The sequence below is a fragment of the Lutra lutra genome, chromosome 3 (assembly GCF_902655055.1).
Source record: "Lutra lutra chromosome 3, mLutLut1.2, whole genome shotgun sequence".
Taxonomy (NCBI): Eukaryota; Metazoa; Chordata; class Mammalia; order Carnivora; family Mustelidae; genus Lutra; species Lutra lutra.
In genome coordinates this window covers 56,830,040-56,851,053 of record NC_062280.1, presented here as the reverse complement: position 1 = coordinate 56,851,053, position 21,014 = coordinate 56,830,040, and the positions used below count along the sequence as shown (strand labels likewise).

The 21,014-nt window shown below is 42.0% G+C and overlaps 1 protein-coding gene across 1 annotated transcript; it reads right to left on the bottom strand.

Moving 5' to 3' along the window:
• Positions 1–140: 140 nt before the first annotated feature.
• Positions 141–20,712, bottom strand: DAPL1 (death associated protein like 1). Its single transcript, XM_047722803.1, is given in 5 exon segments — positions 141–372; positions 375–420; positions 8,795–8,855; positions 11,399–11,486; positions 20,334–20,712. Coding segments are annotated over 5 exon segments (495 nt in total). The 5' UTR covers positions 20,566–20,712; the 3' UTR covers positions 141–304.
• Positions 20,713–21,014: the final 302 nt, after the last annotated feature.

Here is a 21,014-nt window from a genome sequence, read left to right as displayed (position 1 = left end):
TCAAGGAGAAAAGGGCCTAACCTAGGAGGTGGCGTGGAATACTGAAGTGTTCTGGATTCTCCAGTTTTCCACAGGATTACCTTTGTAATCATCTGTGGGATCCTGACCTGGACCAAAATGAGGCCCAAGAAGGCACTGGATTTATAAATTTGGATGCTTTATTATCTAAAGTCAAAAGAGAAGATACAAAAGCTGTTTTATTTACCAAGCAAGTGCACTAGGCCTATGGAACATTTTGGTCCTTTTCACTAAGCTGTCAGATGTTCGCGGCAGTTGGCCAGACGCCTGTGTTTTACGTTCCAGCTTAACATTTTCGAGGCTGCTGAATAATGTAGATCCTTTTCAGTGGAGTGACCTTCTCCAGGGCAGGTCTGGGTTTTGATGTGCCATATGCATTACTGCTGGAAATTTATGGCTGAGCTAAAGGTGAGAAGGAAAGAAAAAATAAGCGCATTGGATCTCTTTGGTCATGAAGTGTTACAGTAGCAGAGGGCCACATGGTTGGTCAGGGCAACTTCACAGTTCTGGTTACTTCTTTCATACGTCTTTTTCCCATACCACCTCCTGTTCTGGGCTCACACATGGATGCATTCATCCAGTTTCTCTCATTAGCTTGTTCTTGATTTTGAAAACTATCAACTATATTATACACAAGATGATGTACAGGATACACATATGCATTTATATGTATGTTTTGAAGTGACACTTTTAAAGGTAGGAATGCTTAATTATATCTCATCAGTCCTCCAAGATTAACAAGTATTTTGGTGCATATATAGATCAGTATATATATATATATATATATATATATATATATATAGTATATATATATTCTAAGGAGGCTGTAGGGAACACCAGAGAAGGTCCCACTGGGGAGGAACCCTTCCTTCCATTGTCAAAAGATCAAAAATAAGGAACCTCTGAAAGAAGCCATGGAGAGTTAGGGCCAGTTAGTATGTTGAAGCTTGAAATGGCTGTTTCTGTAGGTAAAAAAATGGTCCAATATTGGCATTTTCCTATGGTTCAGTCTCCACTGCCTCATAAAAAGAAAGCTGAGGAGTGATTAGTAGCTCCAGGTAACAAAAGTTCTTATTAGTCATCCCACGGAAGATATCTGTGAGGAATAGGGCTCCAGTGAACAAGTGAAAACGGCTCAAGTGAATACAAACTGAGACTTTTGACAGTAAGAGGAATTTCATATGGAACCAAGCGACCTTATGGAATTCACACTAAGGACAGCTTCAGATGGAAAAGGTGCCCAGTACTGTAAACAATTCACATGCAGTTCTCCTAGGAAAAGAATTTGGACCTAGTGACCTTTTGGGTCCATTCCAGTTCTTGGTTTCTAAGCCAATCAATACAACAGAAAGATACCTAAGGACACCCACCTTAGCCAGCAAGGAAGGGATGCCTCAGCTCATGAGGAATTAACATCGCTGCAGAACTTACATGCCCTTGCCCTCACACTCAAGCCAAATAAAGGGGGAGATAAACTACATATGACCCCAAGCATCACATTGTTTATGGTTTGTTTGGCCTCTTCTAAGCCAGGGAAAACATACGTGTCTTATATCTCTTCTCAAATGTCCCTGAGCTCTAGGCACACAGCGTTCCCTTTCATGTGCTACTTGACTCCACAAAGTCCTTTCTTCTTGGTCTTAAACAATTAAACACCCTGGAGGAATATACACTGATGTGTTAATAGTGCTTATCTCTGAGGAATTATGAGCAATTCCCCATCTTCTTCTTTACTTTGCCTGTGAGTATTTTTCTACAATTTTTCTTTCACCATGAGCAGGCAGAAGTAATATCATAATGAAACCCAAGGATGGTCTCTGCGGGCGTTCTAGCAGGAAGGAAGAAATATAATCGAGGTATTAGTCATAAATGTTGCTTTATAATCTAAAAAAGAGCGAGTGACTTTTTTTTTTTTTTTGCCAGATTAATTATCATTGGGCCACAAGATATTTTAGAGTGTGGTAAGGGCAGTGTGTTTTGTTTTTGTTTTAACATTAGAACCAAAAGGAAACTTAAGAGGCCACTGACTTCAGTAATTTTCTTCCAGACTGGGTGTCTTCAGTGTCGACTAGAACAGATGGATTGTTTCAGGTTGGCTCTAAACCACATACAAGAGATTACAGGTGGGAGGAACGCCTGCCAGGTTACATGAAGTCAAGCAGAAGATGAAGGGGGTGGGAAAGGAAACAAGTAATTCTGACATAGAAGAAATGTGGGCAAGTAGCCAAGGTGAGACAGGGCAAGATGACAAGTCGATGCTGAGGAGACAAAGCCACAGAGTCGCTGTGACAGTGACCACGGCGGGGGAGGGGAGGCATCAACTCATGACCTGACCGTCTCTAGGCTTATCTCCACACTTTAGAGGCTGTAATTTTTTTTTTTTAATCTCTTAAAAATTTGTGGTAAAATCCGCAGGACAAAATTGACCATTTCACCCACTTTCAAGCGTACAGTTTGGCGGCATTAAATGCATTGACACTGGTGTGCAACCATCTCTGCCGTTCATCTCCAGAACTTTTACATCACATCAAACTGAAGCTCTGTATCCTTTAAACAACAACTCCTCGCTCCCTCCTCCCACCTTCCAGCCTCTGGCAACCACATTCTACCTTCTGTCTTATGACTGCTGACTACTCCGGGTATCACGTGTAAGTGGACTCATGCGGGATTTGTCCTTTTGTGTCTGGCTTCTTTCGTTTCAAGGCTTACCCCATTGTGATATGTGTCAGAATTCCCTTCCTTTTTAAGGCTGAACAGTATCCCACTGACTGTGTGTATACCGCATTTTGTTTCTCCATTCATATGGATGTGTGATGATGATATGACAATGGACATTTTGGTTGCTTCTACCTTTTGACTATTGTGAATAATGTTGCTATAAACACTGGTGTATAAACATCTGTTCAAATCCCTGCTTTCCATTCTTTTGGGTATATACCCAGAAGTGGAATTGCTGGATGACAGATTTCTATGTTTAATTTTTTGAGGAACTGCCATATTGTGGCTTTTTTTTATAGTGGCTATAAGATTTTCCATTCCCACCAGTAATGCATAAGGGTTAGGGGCTACATTTTTACTAAGGCATTTAACAGAGGTCCTCAAAGTTCTGCTCAACTGTTTTTCAGGAAGATCAGAATTAATGGGAGGCTGTCCCTGGGGCCTGTTGGCCATCTGTGAACTGATCTGGGAAAGTTTAAGGGGGAAAAAATCAACAGGATTGAGAAAGAAATGGAAATAATTCTGGCCAAGATAACAGCCTTAGGGAAACTGCCCATGATTATTAAATTACAAATGTACAGATCTTAAGGAGCCTAGAGCAGGGCTGTCCAGCAACTCTTGAATAATCAACAAGAGAATCAAGTTCTCTTTCTCATATGCTCCATTCCCTCAATGGAGAAAACCTGAATGTAGAAGGACTTGCGGATTGCAGGTGGAGAGTCTACAAAGAGTCTTCTATCAGAATTGAAACTGTTAGTAAAATGGTTAACCTTGAAATAGACTAAATCTTTGCTGTAGATTTTGTATCAATGGCAATAGGGCGATTGTATTTTTCTAGCGGGAACCAGAAATAAGTAGGAATAGCTTTCCAGAGTACCACCTCCAGCCAGGCTTCAGTCTGGCATCTGAACCTTGGGGAAGCTTTGGATTTTTCATCATTAGTCTTTATAGAATGACAGTGTTTGTAAAAAAAGAAAGGTGTTTCTTGTCTGATTCATTAGGATAGAGAATCTCGAGGAACCCCGTAAGGGAAAGAATTCAAGGCCAGTGTGTGTACAAGGATTTCGGTCTTGCTGAGACTCCATCACATAAGGGGCAACATACTGAACTTGAAAAGCAGATCAATAGAAACTCCCACATGCAGAATCTACCTTCATCTTGGGTAGCTGTGACCTCAGAATCTATAGTTTGCGTTTTCGAGAAAAAAGCAAAAGAAGCATAATAAAAGTCTTTATGATTGGAGATGTGAAAGAAATTCTAGATGCAAGAAAATGAGTGGCAGGTTTTGTTTTAGAGCCCTAAGTTAGGTAGTATTCACAGACTGGCAGTTCTTCTATTCATCTTTCCAGGGTGTTAACTTCCAGCCTGAATGTTAGCACTTAGATTTCCACACCCTGTTAAGCAAAATGCTTAAAACAAAACATTCAGCTCGAGTCAATGAAATTCAAGGCTACTCCTACGGTGATGTTCATCTACAGAACAAGAGACACCTTTTTAGATTTGCAGATGCCTTTGATAGTTTCCGCTCCCTCAGGATCCCATTTCACATACATCTCACTAACTCTGGCAGTGGTGACACATTCGGCAACTTGAAAAGTGGCCCCAACTTTAACTAGGCTTCAACAATCCACCCCACGCCATACCATAACCTGACCCTGTTACTAATGCTTCAACTGGATACTTTCATGTTCAGAGTAGCTTCACAATGATTGCCAAATTTTATTTCCATAACCGTCTACAGAATTATATTTGGCAGTATCATTGTCTTCCACTCCCTGCCTTAAAAAAAAAAAAAAAAAAAAAAAGATTAAATGAACGACCGTAAGTCTCAGAGGAACTACGTGTCTTCTAAAAAGTCAAACAGCCTTGAAGGAGTTGGTGGAACTTGGTCTAAGACCGGTTCTTCCAGATTTTCAGCTGAGAGAATTTGGGGGTTACCTAAGGCCTTTTCTGCAGGAATACCAGGTTATATGGCCTGTCACCCGGGAACCTGAGTTTTCTCATTAAGTAGGGCTGGAAGAGGCAGGAAGGGCTATCTGGAGAGGGAAGGAGGCAAGGAGAAAGGTAGTGGGAGACAGAGTTCTGTGTGCAGAGGAGAGTTGGGGGAAGTAGTGGGAAGGGAAAATTTCAGCCTGCTTCCCACCTAGATTCATACAATTACAGGCTTTGGGGGATTGTTTTTCAATCACTTACATCTCAACCCCTAGGTCAGTTTTAAAGCATGGTATCCAGGGATGAGTGACATGTGGATAGAAATGTCTTGCCATGTGTAAGTGGTTGATGAGATCCTATGAATAAGACTGTCCTCTTACTGCCTTAGACTCTTTTTTATTTTTTCTTAGAGAGAGAGAGAGAGACAGAATGCACATGTGCGTGAAGGACAGGGCAGAGGGAGAGGGAGACAGACACTCCCAAGTGGGGTCCATGCTCAGCGTGGAGGTGATGTGAGTCTCGATCTCACAACCCTGAGATCATGACCTGAGCTGAAATCAAGAGTCGGACACTTAACCCACTGAGCCACCCAGGCGCCCCACTGCCTTAGACTCTTAAATTCTTGCATTGGTATGAGAATTAACATGGATTCTTGGGACCAGACATAACTCTAGCTGAGGGCATGAATGTTTCTAAATGCAGAGGATATGACCTTCATTTCTGCTACTGTATTTCTTCTGGCCAATTAAATATTGTTAGGTCTTCATGACAAATATATTGTGGGGGAATGGTAATGCTGGTGAAAATCCATCAGTAGATATCTATACTTACATTTCTCTATCTTTTATATATCTTATTTTTTTTTGTATGAGGCAGTATATAGTTTATGCATTTTTCATTTTAAAATTAACGTATAATTTTTTTTTTTTATTTGACAGAGATCACAGGTAGGCAGAGAAGCAGGCAGAGAGAGAGAGGTGGAGGTAGGCTCCCTGCGGAGCAGAGAGCCCGACGTGGGGCTCGATCCCAGAACCCCGGGATCACAACCTGAGCTGAAGGCAGAAGCCCAACCCACTGAGCCACCCAGGCGCCCCAAAATTAACATATAATTTTTTACAGTAAAATATACCCCTTTAGTGTACAGTTCTATGAGTTTTCACAAGTATATACAGTCTGTGACCAAAATTAAGAGGCAGAACCCTCAACCCTCAAATTTCCTCCTATCTCTTTTTGGTCAAACCCTCTTCTCACCCCTAGCTCCTGACAACCACAGATCTCAACAGATCTATTTTTAAAACGTTTTTCCATCCCAAGTTGACCTTTACTATAAAATCTTAAGAGGCTCCTAGGTGGCGCAGTGGGTTAAGCCTTGGATTCTTGATTTCGGGGTCAAGAGACAGAGCCCTAGCATAGTGCAGAATCTGCTTAAGATTCTCCTTCCTTCTGTACCTCCCTCCTTGCCTCTCACCCTTTGTGTTCTCTCCCTCTCTCTTATAAAAAAAATCTTATTATGCTTCAGGTTGAACTATGGACTCAGGAGGGATTTTTTAGTGGTAAGAAAACACATGGATCCCACCAATTACCATACTCAAGATAGTCATATATGGTGATCTTGGGACTTGATTTTGTTGCTGGCCTTTTATCCTTTGCCTAGGATTCCAAGTGAGGTCCTGTAGCATGCTTGCCCGGGAATAGAAGCTAACATTTATTAGGGCGAACTGCACTTGGCTCTGCTAAGTACTTCGTGTATATTACATAAGGTCGTTTTATTCTCACAACATTTCTGTGAACTGGATCCTATTAACCACATTCCCATTTACAGATGAGGAACCAGAGGCATAGGAAAGGGAGGAAATCTGAGTGACAGAGCCATCAGGAGACACATCTGATGTCTGATGTCAGCCCTGCTCTAACTAGTAAACTCTATACTCTTAGCCACAACCCTACGGCAGTAAACATTGAACTAAGAGTTAAAATTGTGTTTTTCTTTTTTTAAATAGGTACAGTTGCTGTTAAAAATATTTGTAACAACACACCATCTCAATGTTTTCCTGTGGTTTACAAATACAACTTGTTGTTATTGTTGTTGATTTTTCTTTTAATCTGTGAAATAAGGAAGTGATATTTTTAACTGAAAGGGAAAGAACTCCTCTATGTCAAGACATAAGCATAGATGTCTATCAAAAACAATATAGACTCTGGCACCGTAACTCATGTATAGCATAGGGGTGCCTGGGTGGCTCAGCTGTTAAGCGTCTGCCTTTGGCTCAGGTCATGATCCCAGTGTCCCGGGATCGAGCCCTGCCTCGGGCTCCCTGCTCGGAAGAGGTCTGCTTCTCCCTCTCCCTCTCTCTCTGCTTATTTTCCCTCTCTCACTGTCAAATAAATAAATAAAATCTTTTTTAAAAAATGTATAGCATAATCAACTTCTACTGACCACTCCCTTTAAACATTTTATTTTGGGTTAACATATATTCTAGAGGACTGTGCCAATCCCTCCAGTTCCATTTACGAGTGCACCCAGTCCGTGGCCCCCGAGGAAGAGGGGTATGGTGGGCAGGTGGAGGACGTGGGATGCAGAAGCCTGCAGCCTGTGTTGCTTTGGCACATTCATCCCAGCCCCTCTGCTAAAGCCAGGGAGGCAGAGGGCTGTTTATGATATCACCTCAAATCTATTTGTGGGAGAACCAAGCCCCTCACATTAGAAGGCTTTGTAGCTGTAGCCTATAATCAAGATCTCGCCTTGGACTGGGACACCTGGCCAGCTCAGCCAGTAAAGCATGCCACTCTTAATTTCGAGGTTGTGAGTTTCAGCTGATGTTGGGCATGGAAATTACTTTAAAAAAAAATCTGCTTAGTACCATCTGCCTTGATACATCCCGTGGACCTCAGACACATCTATTTATTTTGCTGTCACAGAACCAGTACTACTAACCAGAGTGCAAACAGGTTACAATGTGCCAGGCACTGTTTTAAAAGCATCACACGTACAAACTCATTCATTCCACACAACAACCCTGTGAAGGATATACTCTTCCTTATCATCATTTTTTTTTTTTTTTTTTGTAGACTCCATGCCCAGCATGGAGCCCAACACGGGGCTTGGACTTGTGACCCTGAGATCAAGACTCTGAGATCAACACTTGAGCGGAGATCAAGTGTCAGACACTCAACCAACTGAGCCACCCAGGCGCCCTTCCTTATCTCCATGTTACAAATAATTTATCTAGGGCACAGTATGAGTAATTTGCTCAAGGTCATACCAATAAAGTAGAGAAGCCGCTACCAAATGGAGTCCCCTAGAGGTCTAGCTGCTCAGTTTCTGCTCCCATCTTTTCCAGAGCCCTGATTTTGGCAGTGACAGTCTTCCTTCTATAAATTATGCACAGTCCTGTCCCTTCCATTAACAGGAGAGCAGCAGAGTGGTTATTCCTTGCTTTCAATGCAAATTATCTGCCCCAGCGGGGTAGAATAAGGACCTTCACTTAGTTTACCTACGAAATTCAAAAACAAACTAGTAAATCCAAAACCAAACCACTGTTAATCTGGTAAGAGTTTTCTGAGTTTCTGGAGCTACTTAGAAGAAATACAAGATAGAGAATAAATTTAGCAATGGCCAGCCACCTGCACGAACAGATTTTCCTGGATAAACCTAGCCAGTGCTGAGCATTCCTCCAGCCCTAACCTGTGCAACCGTCCGCCACCCACTTTCACCTCAAATCAAATATTGCCTTGTGGGTAGGAAGTGGTGGGTAGCAAGGTCCCGCACTGCTCAAGTCCCAATCCAAAGGCTGCCTTTTTATAAAAACATGCTGATGATTCTGAGAAATATTCGGGATGTCACAGTACAACTCTGCCACTTCAGTGTCATGATTCTTGCCTTGTTTTCTGTCTTATTTTTGAGATGATTTATTAAATAGACACTAGGAACTTGGGAGAAACAGGTCTTCTCACCAAAACCTCTTTGTGTTCCTTGGACTGAGAGTGGAGTCCTCCACAAGAACGGCAAATGTCTGAGTTGGATAAAAGCTCAGTGCTCAGCTTTGTTCACTCATTCGACCTGACCGTTGGATAAATCCTGACTGGGAGTGTCCCATGAGGGGCCTCACTCACACCCCTGCCTCACCTTCTCCAGCGTGTCATTCAGAGCATCCATGGCCTGGAGTTTGGCAACACTTGCAATGGCACTGTAAAGATGAAACAAAATTTCACATAGGACCCAAAAACTTTCCTACTAAGGACGTTAAATGATTGCTACAGCGACTGTCTACTTGGCCTTTAAGCTATTATTCTGCTTGGCAGTATCCAGAAGAAAAAAAAATTCTGCTTTTGTGTGTCCGTGTGCTGTAAAAATCTTTGTAGGCCAAGTTATTATTACTGGTGTATTTTTATTTCATCTTTCCATGGGTGTATATAGCTTGGTGACTCTTCACAACTAGCCAAACCAGCCGCCCCCAGGGATAACCACTCCCCTGACTTAGAGCCCTGCAGATTAGTTTCGACTGTTTCTGTACTTCATAAAAGGAATCACACAGCATGGGCTCTTTTGCGTCTGGCTTCTTTTTCTTGGGCCAATTTATTTTGTAGGAGAGCGTCAATCAGGGCTGAGCCTGCTTGTACAGCTTCTTGATGGAAACTTTGCATTTGGCCTTTTTTTCCCCCCCTGGATGGTTGGCATTGGTGAGGGGAAGTTATTAGGACATGGACATAGACGGATGATACTTAGAAATTTATTTTCTCTGATACATTTTGCAAAAGCCATCCTCCAAGAAGATGTAAGGAAGGATGTTTGTCCATGAAAATGAGGACCTCCTATTTCCTGCAAGCACTCCCGAAGCACAGGCATGTCAACGGCTGAGGAGATTGAGGGTGGAGGGAATGAAGCTCCAGCTTCAGGGCCTCGCCCTGCACCGGCTCCTTCCCCCTCACGGTCAGGCCAGTGCCCAGCCCTTTAATATACATGATGTTTCATTACTTCTCTTTAAAGTGGCCCCCAAATCCTACACACATCGGACCCCCATACCTATAACTGATGCTAGTGAATAGGGCAATAGAGAGGTGGAGCTATTTCCTGCTGTTTATGTTCTGCTGTGGACCCATTCTCATTTTTTAAAAAGATTTTATTGATTTATTTGGGAGAGAGAGAGAGAGAGAGAGAAAGCGAGCATGAGAGGGGGAGGAGGGTAGAGGGAGAAGCAGACTCCCTGCTGAGCAGGGAGCCTGACGTGGGACTCCATCCTGGGACTCCAGGATCATGACCTGAGCTGAAGGCAGACGGTTAACCAACTGAGCCACCCGGGTGTCACCCCTCCCCCATTCTCATTTTTGAATGACTATAAGACAACAACTGAATTTTTAAAGAGGGTTCCAATCTCCACTTTATTACTCTCTGGTCAGCTCTTCCCACAACATTCGGCTGATGCCAGAATTCATAGTTGAGTCCCCATTTCCTGAGGTGCAGAGGAACGAATGCCTCGTCTACTGGCTGCCAAATGAATGTCATTTCCAAGCCATGACTTTTGAGTTCCCCAGCCCCTGGCCCAGGCATGCTAACCAGGGCCACCATAAACAGGGCTTATGCTTGATCAGGTTTTAGTAACAGAATCAAACCAGCCTGCAGTTCAACAACAGTCTGGTGTCGTTTCAAGGGCTTTCTCTGTTCTAAGAATTGTCCTAGAGCTGGGTCAGCCGCTGAGGATTTACAGCCTTGGCTTTCATTGTGTGGCAATTATTTTCTGATATCAGAAGAAACAAAAAACTTAACTGGTAATGGGGCCAATGCGCATTTCATTTTAAAAGTGGAACAAATCCTCAGAAAATTCTCTTCCCAGAAACTGGGAAGAAAACTTTAAAAATGATTTCAAAATAATTTTATATGAAAGAGCCAGAGAAATTCCACAGTCTATTTCCCACTGCATTCCCTTCTGAGACTACTGTTACACTTCCCTACGCATCCCTGAACGTCCTCTAACTGACTCCATTTGAATCACTCTTCAACTCATCTGTAGAAACCATGTTGAAATTGTCTCTAAGTGTCCCCATCACCTCCTTGGAGTTTTGCACGTTTCTTTCTTTTTCAACACAGTCATTTTCCTTAACCACAGTCCCGTGCTTGGGCCATTTGCGCACCTCCGCAGCCCACAGCTCTCAGCTGAGTTGTGCCTTTTGTCAAGGTCACAGCAAAAAGAACAGGGAGAGACCAACTTCAGTTATCTCTATGCCTTCTGGCTATGCCGAATATCATGACCATTATTTTCTAAATAATTAAGTGATGGATTTAAAACAACCGCCCCCCCCCCCAAAACCATTTATTTTTAATTCAGAAGATTTGCTACAGCAGAAAGCATATTATGAAAACAGGGCCAGCCTTGGGACATTATTTTATAAAGGCTAATTTGAAAATAGGATCAAGGAACATGAGTCAGGTTTGGATGCACTCAGGATTGTGCTTTGTAAGTACAAGGGAGCTGGGCGGGCTGCAGAGAGGAGGAGGATGTGGGTAATGAGTGGGCCCAGAAAGAGTTTTCTAGAAGGTAGCAACCTTTCACCTGAATGTGCCTTTCATCTTTAGCCCCTGTCCCCACTCCTCAGCTGGCTGCCTCTAACCCTGTTCAGTAAAGGCCTGGGGAGCCTTGGTTTATCGTAAAATTCAGGGAGGCCTCTGACTTCTGGAAGCAGTCGCTCAAAACTCCTTGAGGTGATGAAGGAGAAGAAATTAAGTAATCCCTACCTTGTTTTCTCTAATCCTGTTTTTTTGGTATGTCTCTCCAGGATGCCAATTTCTTGTTTTTTGGAAATTCTCATTCCTCCAGCCTTTACTATAAACAAACAAGCATCAAACAAACAAACAAAAAAACCAAAACAGATAAACAAACAAGCATCAACACAGGAGTTGTGATTAGAATAAAAACAGTAGGCTTGCTTTTCTTATTCAAGGTATGAATTTAGATTTGAAAAGAATTTTAGAACTTACTTTTTTTGAAGATCTAAACTTTTATTTAAAACAACACAATAAAACGTTACCTTGAACTGAATAGAAGAAAAAATATTGTGTTAGGCAGACAAGGTGGGGAAGCGGAGAAGGGCTGAGGTCTGCTTGTTTATGTTCAGAGAGCAGAAACTGAGGTTAAGAAAAGTAGCAGAGATTTACACCTTTGGTTTGGGGAGAAGAATAGCAACATACTCCCTTAGGCATTTCACTGAAAAACATTTTTTTCTTGTTATCAAACCAACTATGCTTTTTATGATAGTCACAGACAATTACAATGTGACCCTCTTGTTTTCCCATAAGATTAAAGTTTGTGCAAGCCTTGCACTTTTTTTTTCTTTCCAACTAAAGCATTCAAAAGCACAGATTCTGAGAGATGAGCCAAAGGTCAGGGCATGTGATGGTAACAGCCATTTAATTCAGGAGAGATGCCTCTGATCCCACCGGAACCCCACCTTCCATCCCAGACCCCAAACCTCCGGACATTGGCCAAGCTCAGATGTTCTAATGAGTAAATAAACTACATTAAAAATCCTGCCATTCAGGAGATCAATTAGTGTTAATTAGGCTACAGATGACCTCACAGCAATTCAAGTGTTTAACAATGTCAGATGAAATCAACTTTTGAAAAGGAAACCCATTTCAGATTGCAAGTCAAAGCAAATACTTCTCTCTGTTCCCAGGAAATTTGCACATCTAAAATCTGACAAGCTCAAATGAGAAAAAGTTAAATGGACATTGATTTGTTTGAACCTGTTAATTCTTTTTATGGAAATGTCAAATTGGCAAATTCCAAAGCTCGGTCCAATAAAATGAAAAGTAAGGAAAACCTATTCTATTTCTCAATGCACTTAGAAATTTGACTTTATCACTGTTCTTTAAAAATTATTACATATATTGCTGATTTTGTGAAATATGCATAAGGCCCATAATTCAAAAAGCGTGAAAGAGTCTGCAGTCACTTCTCCCACCATTATTTCCAGCCCCTAGTTCATCTCCTAGATACTGCTAATGTTAGACATGTCCTATGTGTTCATCCCCAGATATTACACATATTACTCTTGTTTAAATGGCAGCATAAGATACACCTTGTTCTACATCTTGTTTATTTATATTTTTCATTCAATCATACATTCTGGAGTAAATTCCCTATCTATCTATATATAGAGAAATGTGTCGTTCTTTTTAACATTTGCTTTACATTTTCATTATGTGAACGTCCTGTATTTACTTAACCAATTCCCAAATGTTAGACGTTTCAGATGTTTCTAATTCATTGATGTCACAAACAATGCAAGTGATCTTGTTAGTTCTGAAGGGTATGTGCATTTAAAATTTTGTTACAACTTGCCAAATCGCCTTTCCCAGAGGCTGTACCAGTTACAGCCTCAGGAATGAAGATGACAGTGATTTTTTTCCTCCTACTTTAACAACAATGGGAGCTGGGAAATATTTGGTTTTATCGACCAGGAAGTTAAAAAGATAACATGTTTTAATTTGCATTTCTTCTATTTTACTAAAGGTTGAGCTTATTTCTGTGTTTTAGAAGCCATTTCTATTTTCTCTTTATGAGCCATTCAATTTTTTTGTCCATTTTTTTAATGGTCTTGCTTTAAATTTAAAGATTTTTTTTTTTTTTAAGGAAAAATTCATGTGTTTATATTTCTGGTGACTCTCTATTCAAGAACATGGTATGCATTTCCATTGTTCACATCTTCTTTGGGGTCCCTCAGTAACTGGTTTGCATAAATCTTACACATTTATTGTCAAGTTTATTCCTTAAGCATTTTACCTTGGTTGCTGCTATTGTAAATGGGGTCAATTCTTCAATTATAACTCTGACAGATTGTTGTTCTTATATCACTGACTTTATACCCAGACCTTATTGAGTTCTTACTGTTTATAATTTTTTGTTGTTGTTGATTCCCTTGGGTTTTTCAGGTAAAAAACATTATATAACCTGTAAAGAATTATAGTACTACTTCCTGTAGAATAATGTTAAATAGTCAATGATGGTTGACATCTTCATTATAATAATTTTTAAGGGATTGCTTTTAATTTTTTTCATTACATATGATGTGTACTTAGGTGGATACACACACATATACACAAAACATATATGTATATGTAATATATATATTTTTTCAAATTAGGGAAATGTTCTTCTATTACTATTTCGTTGGGCTTGAAAATTAGAAATGCCTTTTTAGCATTCATGGATATAATCCATGATTTTTATCCTTCATGTGGTTACTTATATTAACAGATATTAATCTATAAAGATAGATTAATGGTTGTCTTACTATCAAACCATTCTTGCATTCATGGAATAAACTCCACTTGGTCATTTTGAATCACCAAGTTGTTTTTTCATTGACTATAAAAGCTTCTCATGAGAATTTTGCAGTATTAGAGTTAGTCTAGGAAAAGAATGCTATTTTTACACATGGTCTGCTTTAAATTCATGCATACCCAGAAAGAGACACATATTATATGAGAAAAAGGCATGCAGAGTAATCAGCAACAGAAATCAAATGATGAGAAAACATCTTCTGAACAGCCACGGAATGTAGATGTGAAATAAACCGCGGGATGGCTTTCCCAGGAAGATGGAGGAGGGAGTGCCTCTGTGTGAAGGGGCTGGTGTTCACAGCCCCTGACTCTTGTGCTGAGAGGAGCCAAACAGGAGGTCTAGCGGTTGGGCCTTCAGTACCCCTCCCAACTGTGTTTTTCTTTCTCCCTGTGACAAGTGCTTTTGAAATATAGAGTGCTGTAATTATTTTCTTATTAACATTCCTTGTGTTTTCCCTGATGCTATTGTTTCTATGTATTTATTCTACTAGACTGATTATTATCACCAACTATAGAAGCAAACTTGTTAATAGTTAAAATAAGCAATAGTTAAAAATGAGATGCCCCTTGGAATGTTGAGTTCTGTGCTACTGATTTGCAAAAACCTTGACAACCTAGACAAGTCAAGAGGAGATGGGCCAGTGTGAGGAAGGGAGCCACATCACAGGAGGAACTAGGGAGTATGGAAACGTCACTTCTGAAGAAGATAGACTCAAGAGAATGTAGGTGGCATCTCCAAAGATCTGAGGGGCTATCATGTGGAGGAGGAATGGTTTTCCGGTGAGGAATTTTTTTTTTTTTTAAGTAGATTCCAGGTGTGGGGCCCAACAAAGGGTTCAAACTCACCACCCTGAGATCAAGACCCTGAGATTAAGACCTGAACTGCGATCAAGAGTCAAATGCAGGGGCGCCTGGGTGGCTTAGTGGCTTAAAGCCTCTGCCTTTGGCTCAGGTCATGATCCCCAGGGTCCTGGGATCGAGCCCCACATCGGGCTCTCTGTTCAGCAGTGAGCCTACTTCCCCACATCTCTCTCTCTCTGCCTGCCTCTCTGCCTACTTGTGATCTCTGTCTGTCAAATAAATAAACAAAATCTTAAAAAAAAAAAAAAAAAGGAGTCAAATGCTTAACCAACTGAGCCACCCAGGCACCCATGCTGGTGAGGAAATTTCATGTAGGGTCAGATAGTTCTACCCCTACTGAGCTCTGGGACCTTGAGCAAGACACTTAAATCCCCCTAAGACTCAGTTTCTGCATCCTTCAATAAGAATAATTGTTCAGGTTACTCTAGACAATAGAGGTGACATGAGCACCTGGTTTATGGTAATTGCTATTACTTGTATTTACTTGATGTTGTTCCAGAGGAGAGACTGAAGACCAAAGGATAAATGTTCCAGAAAGGTAGAGCCTGGCTACTAGCCTGGCTAGTTTGTATTATTCAAAGGGAAGTTGGTGCCTAGTACAACAGTAAGTCCCTTGGATCTCAGTGTGTTCAAGAAGTGCCCCTGACATGAACATCTTAGGAGGACCTGGGGGGAATTTGATGGAAGCTGAAGTAGGTGATCTTTATCATTAAGTCTTTGCCTCCAAAATAAAATCACTTTCCTCCCTTTGGAAAGAATATAAGGCACTTAACAGAGAAGTAAATGCCAGAAGAAATTGAAGAATGTATTCTTAAGAATAATAAGACAGAGAGATTTGAGGGGAAATTAAAAATCCTCCCAGAAGATTCCTACTCTCATCCAGGAGTCTTTGAATCCTCTCTGATGGGGCTCTATGCTCTAACTCAGTGATTTAGGAGACATAGGTAAACCCCACACACCTTGGATTTCCAGAGCACAGTTCTGGTGTCAAACTTGTTCTGGTAGGTAATTTGCTTGGTCAGCCACATACAGCAGAAAGACACAGAAAATAATATCCCCATACTCTACATGGACATACTAAGATATAGATTAAGGCTCCTCGCACTACTTGGGGTGACTGAACCAGATGGAACCAGTTTGCGGGAGGGTCATCATCAAAGCTCTGCTGGGAACACTAGTCACACTGGTCTCCCAGAATTGAGATAAACCACTGTAAATAAATATTTACAATCTGACACAATCAGATACTGCCCATGTTCGATAGACCAGGTAGGACCAACTCATGAGAACTCTTCGAAGTTTCACTGTAACTTAGCTTACTTAAAGCTGTAGTAATTTACACAATTCCATGTTTGAGACTATAATGCCTTTTGAACTTCTATAGAAGGACCAATCGGAATTGGGCAAGGTAAAATATGAACTGATTTTAACATTTTAATAGTTGAGTACAAATACATAAGATAAGACTTTATGCAAAATGAACTAGAGATTTAAAAAATGTAAAAGAGAGAGATGCCCTTCTGGATAATTTCATTAGAAAATGTAAATTTATGTGGGGAAAATGAACCTTTGCTGAGCAAGCATTATACTCTTCTGGCTGCTTTTGTAGTTTATAACCTTGCAAAAATAGGCACTTGAGTTTAGGATGCTATATGATAATCTTCCAGTTAAGATCTTCCAGACAACATTTCTGGTAGAGGATAGTCAAGATAAAGAAAGACACATCTGCCCGCAAAAGAAGCTTTTCTCTTTCACGAATCAGTGGAAAATGGGCGGGAAAAGGCTGAATAACACAAAGGTTTGTGCACACGCTGCCTTGTGACCGAGCTCTTATATTTGAAGATTTTAACTAAAAGTTGAGATATGCATAAAACATTCACTTTGCATTTAGAGTCAGTTTGTCAGCCCATTTTAAGATGTCAATCGAGACCCAAAAGGAAAGTCAGGAAAAGTTGGTGAAGTAAAGAGAGAGGGCTCTAGAGCAGGGGAGCATGGGGCCCCCTTTATTTTCAGATCTCAGCCCCACTGCCCGCACTAGCTGCATGGCTTCAGGCTAGTCCCTCAACCTTGTTGACATTTAGTTTGCTCCTCTGTGAAACAAGGACAGTGCATCACCGGTCTGCAGGGCTGCGGCCGTGTCTAGGAAAGCAGCTGGTCTTGCAGTCATCCAAACCCCTGTCCCTGTGATGTCTGGGGGACTGGGTCTCACAACCTCTCCTTGAGCCTCACAGATCAACCCCCATACATTGACTTGAGCAGACGGGAGTTGAGAAAAGGAAGCCTGTGGTGTTTATTCTATTTTAAATGATCCGAGCCCTTTTGTAGCTATGGCTCCCCCCTCATTTTCTGTATAAGATTCACACTTGCGCATGTCTCCAAACTTCCCTCTCTCATTAGTGAGCCAGAAAACTGATTTTCTCTGGGGGTTTCAAAGTGACCCCCACCCAGTTACAACGTGCAAGAAATACAGAAAACCTCGGAACTCCTGCTCTTTCTAGTTCCTTGTGTACTTCGCTTCCTTCTATCACCTTCCGCTCACAGATTTTTGGCCATACATGTGATGGGTTTCCTCTAAAACTGAGAGCGAGGCAAAACAAAAAAGCAGAAAATCCAAAGCTAAGCTGAATAGCACCTAGACCACCTCAAGCTTAATGTAGTCTTGTTTCTCAGCACAAACTGATAACCAGGGCTAACCAAACTGAGATGTATGTTATATTAATATACAAAAAAGAAACGTGACTAAGCACTTCACACGGAGGTGGGAAAGAGTGACAGCTGGTTGATTTCTGAGAGGTTTCATTTTCAACTATGAGGAGGCAAGCACATTTATCTTGTCCATTTCCTTCAGTTCCCTTCTGTTCTGACTGCTGTGAACATCAGAACCCCTTGTGAGCGACCAGGAAGGATCATTCCTTCTGCCAGAGGTGTGTTTCACTAGGGCCTGCATTTTTTTTTTTAAGATTTTATTTATTTATTGGACAGAAAGAGAGAGCGCAAGTAGGCAGAGAGGCAGGCAGAGAGAGAGGAGGAAGCAGGCTCCCCCCTGAGCAGAGAGCCTGATGCGGGGCTCTATCCCAGCACCCTGGGATCATGACCTGAGCCGAAGACAGAGGCCCAACTCACTGAGCCTCCCAGGTGCCCCTAGGGCCTGCATTTTAAGGCGACTAACATTCACGTGTCAGCTGCTTTACATGGGTTTTCTCCTTTAATTATCATAACAATCTAATAGTATCGATGCTGTTTATTAGCCGCTGCTTTAAAGATGAGGATTCTGGGGCGCCTGGGTGGCTCAATGGGTTAAAGCCTCTGCCTTTGGCTCAGGTCATGATCTCAGGGTCCTGGGATCGAGCCCTGCATTTGGGCTCTTTGCTCAGCGGGAGCCTGCCTGCCTGTCTCTTTCTGCCTGCCTCTCTGCCTACTTGTGATCTCTGTCAAATAAATAAATAAAACCTTAAAAAAAAAAAGAGAGATGAGGATTCTGCAGCCAGGGGTATGGAATGAAGGCAGAGGGTAAGCCGAGACTCTGCCCGATTCCAAAGGTGGTGTCAGTACCTTCCCGCCATATCGCCCCTGCTGCCCACTTTCAGGGATCTCTATTTTGCTTATAAAAATCAGGTGAAGATTTAGTGGCATTTTGGCAATGAATTATTGTTCCATCAATAACATTTTGCACCACAGCAAACTGGTTCAGACTTAAAATATGTAGCAAGACAAGCTGAAGAATGAGGTTTCTTTGTTCGCTTGCTCTCCGTGGGGAGGCAAAAGTCTGCCTTCATCTCCATCCTAATTACCCCAAACCTCTTATCTGTAGTGTCACAGTTCATAATAATTAATTGTCATGCCAGGGGCATTGTGACATGCTTGATGGAGTCATGGTGTGCTATGTACACAGAGTAATTAGCAATCATTAGCAGTGGGATAGAAAGTTCCTGGTGGTTTCATTCAAACTTTTATTTGGTTAAGTTTGTCTCGTGTTCTTTGTGCATAAATGTAATTTAGTGAATCAGGTTTTAGCTTCTCCGTTTCATGAAGGATTGGGGTGGAAGAGGTGGGAAGAGAATGTATTCTTTTTTTTTCCCTCTCTGTAATGAATGTTTCTTCTAATAATTTGCATGTATAGTTCCTGACCATTAGTTAGCATCAACTTTATTTTGTTTATTTTGTTTTGTTTATTTATTTTAAGAGAGGTGGGGAGGGACAGAGGGAGAGAGCAGCCCAAGCAGGCTCCACACCCAGTTCCGAGCCTGATATGGGGCTTGATCTCACAACCCTGAGATCATGACCTGAGCCGAAATCAAGAGTGTGACGCTCAACTGACTGAGCCACCCAGGCGCCCCAGCATCATTAACTTTAAATACAGATAATGTTAACTATTGCCAAATCCAATGGCAAGTATAAAAGGTCAGGAGTCTGCCACAGGAAACCGGGGCACAGTGCCTAGAACTTAAAGCTCAGAATTAGTAGTAAAATTCAGACTCTTTTCAGGTGAGCGGTCTGCCACAAAGCTATCGAACCTCTGTGTCCATTTTCAAAGCTTTCTGAAGGTGATTCCTGCCAGCATCCCCTGCAGCAAAGATAACTGAAAAAACCTTGGCTTAAGGTGCCAAAGCATTATGCCAATAAATAAATTTTGTCAATGGAGAAAGGCAAGAACAACGTGGTCAAGATTTTGAGATGTTTCTTAAGGAAAAAAAGAAGGAAGACAGTTGAAAGAACATAAAACTGGCTAAAAATAGACCTGCTCACCTCAGCCAAGCTATATGAACAGTAAGTACAATAAAGTTAACTTCCATATTACAGAGAGTCTACGTTAAGAAAAAGAAAAATAAAGAGTGAGAGAAAACTATGGCTCCTTTGCCAAATACTTTGATGGCTACCTTCCCCAGTCAGCCCCCTCCAGTGCTTGGGTCTGTATTAAAAAGTGTTCCTCAGCTTGATGACAAAGCAAACTACATTCTGGATAACACTGCCAAACCCCAAGCCTGAGAAGAGAGAGAAAAATAAAGTTGCTGTCCTCTGTGTGGAAGCTGGTTTCCCTGGGTCCGAAGTCAGAGGATGCACAGTCATCTTGGGGTGACTGAGACTTAGAGCTGGCTCCTCTTGGGAAGAAGGTTACCATGGCAGTAAATTGCCTTCCTGTGGATGCCTCGCTGCTTACCTACAGCCCAGGAGGGAAGGTCCAACCTTAGCTCTTCCCTTTCACAAGCTCTGAATCCCTTATCCCTTCATTTCTAATGAGGTTTTAATTCAACTGGGGCTTGACCAATCCTCAGGTGGTGTATACATAAGCCCGGAGAGTTCTAAGATGTAGGAGGCAATGAGGTCGTGCGACGTTAATATGACAAGGGAACGCTAAGAACCTTGGCTCTGTTGGGGAGCCCCTGTTGCAGGCGCTGATGGAAAGAGGAGCAGCAGGGAGACCGGTGCGCTCTGCAGGACGGCAGAGGGCAGGTGGGTAGCCTACCTGCAGGAGGATGCCCCCCTTTCAGCGGGGAGAGCAGGACTTGCACTTCATTTGCCATAGCTTGTGCCAGTGCCAGTGCCAAGGCCAGGACGGTGCTCCGGAGGCTGGAGGCTGCGTGCCAGCTGCTGCTCCCCCAGTGCAGCCTGGCTTTATATGGGCAGGGGGCGGGGCCCCTTAAGGGCATTGCTGAGCAGCAACAGGGCTTGTCACCAAGCTTTGTGGGAACCCACATCTCCTTGGCAAGTTTTCTCTTCAAAGAAAACTTTCTTCTCGGTCCCTTTATTTCAGAAAGCAAGGTAGACAGCTGAGGGAAACTCCCATTTTCTTTTGCCAGAGGAAGGAGAGAGGATGAAGTTCAGGGCAATCCTTTTTCTTTCTAACTATCCCTCCATTGAGTATATGTGGTGCACCTACAATGTGACAGAAATGACAAGGAGGTCAAGATTTTTGTTTCAAGACATCTGTAGGCTTGCTGAAGAGACAACTAGAAAACAAAGATGACGTCTTTGCCCCAGCCTTTGCAACCATAAGCATTCACGCTAAGAAAGGAAGCGGGGTTGTGCGCAGAGACTTCTGAACAAGGATGTCAATCATGCATTCCTCTTTCTTTTTGTTATTTTTTTAGATTGACTGGTATCAATACAACATCCCAAATTAGAGAGGGATAGTTAAGATATAGCC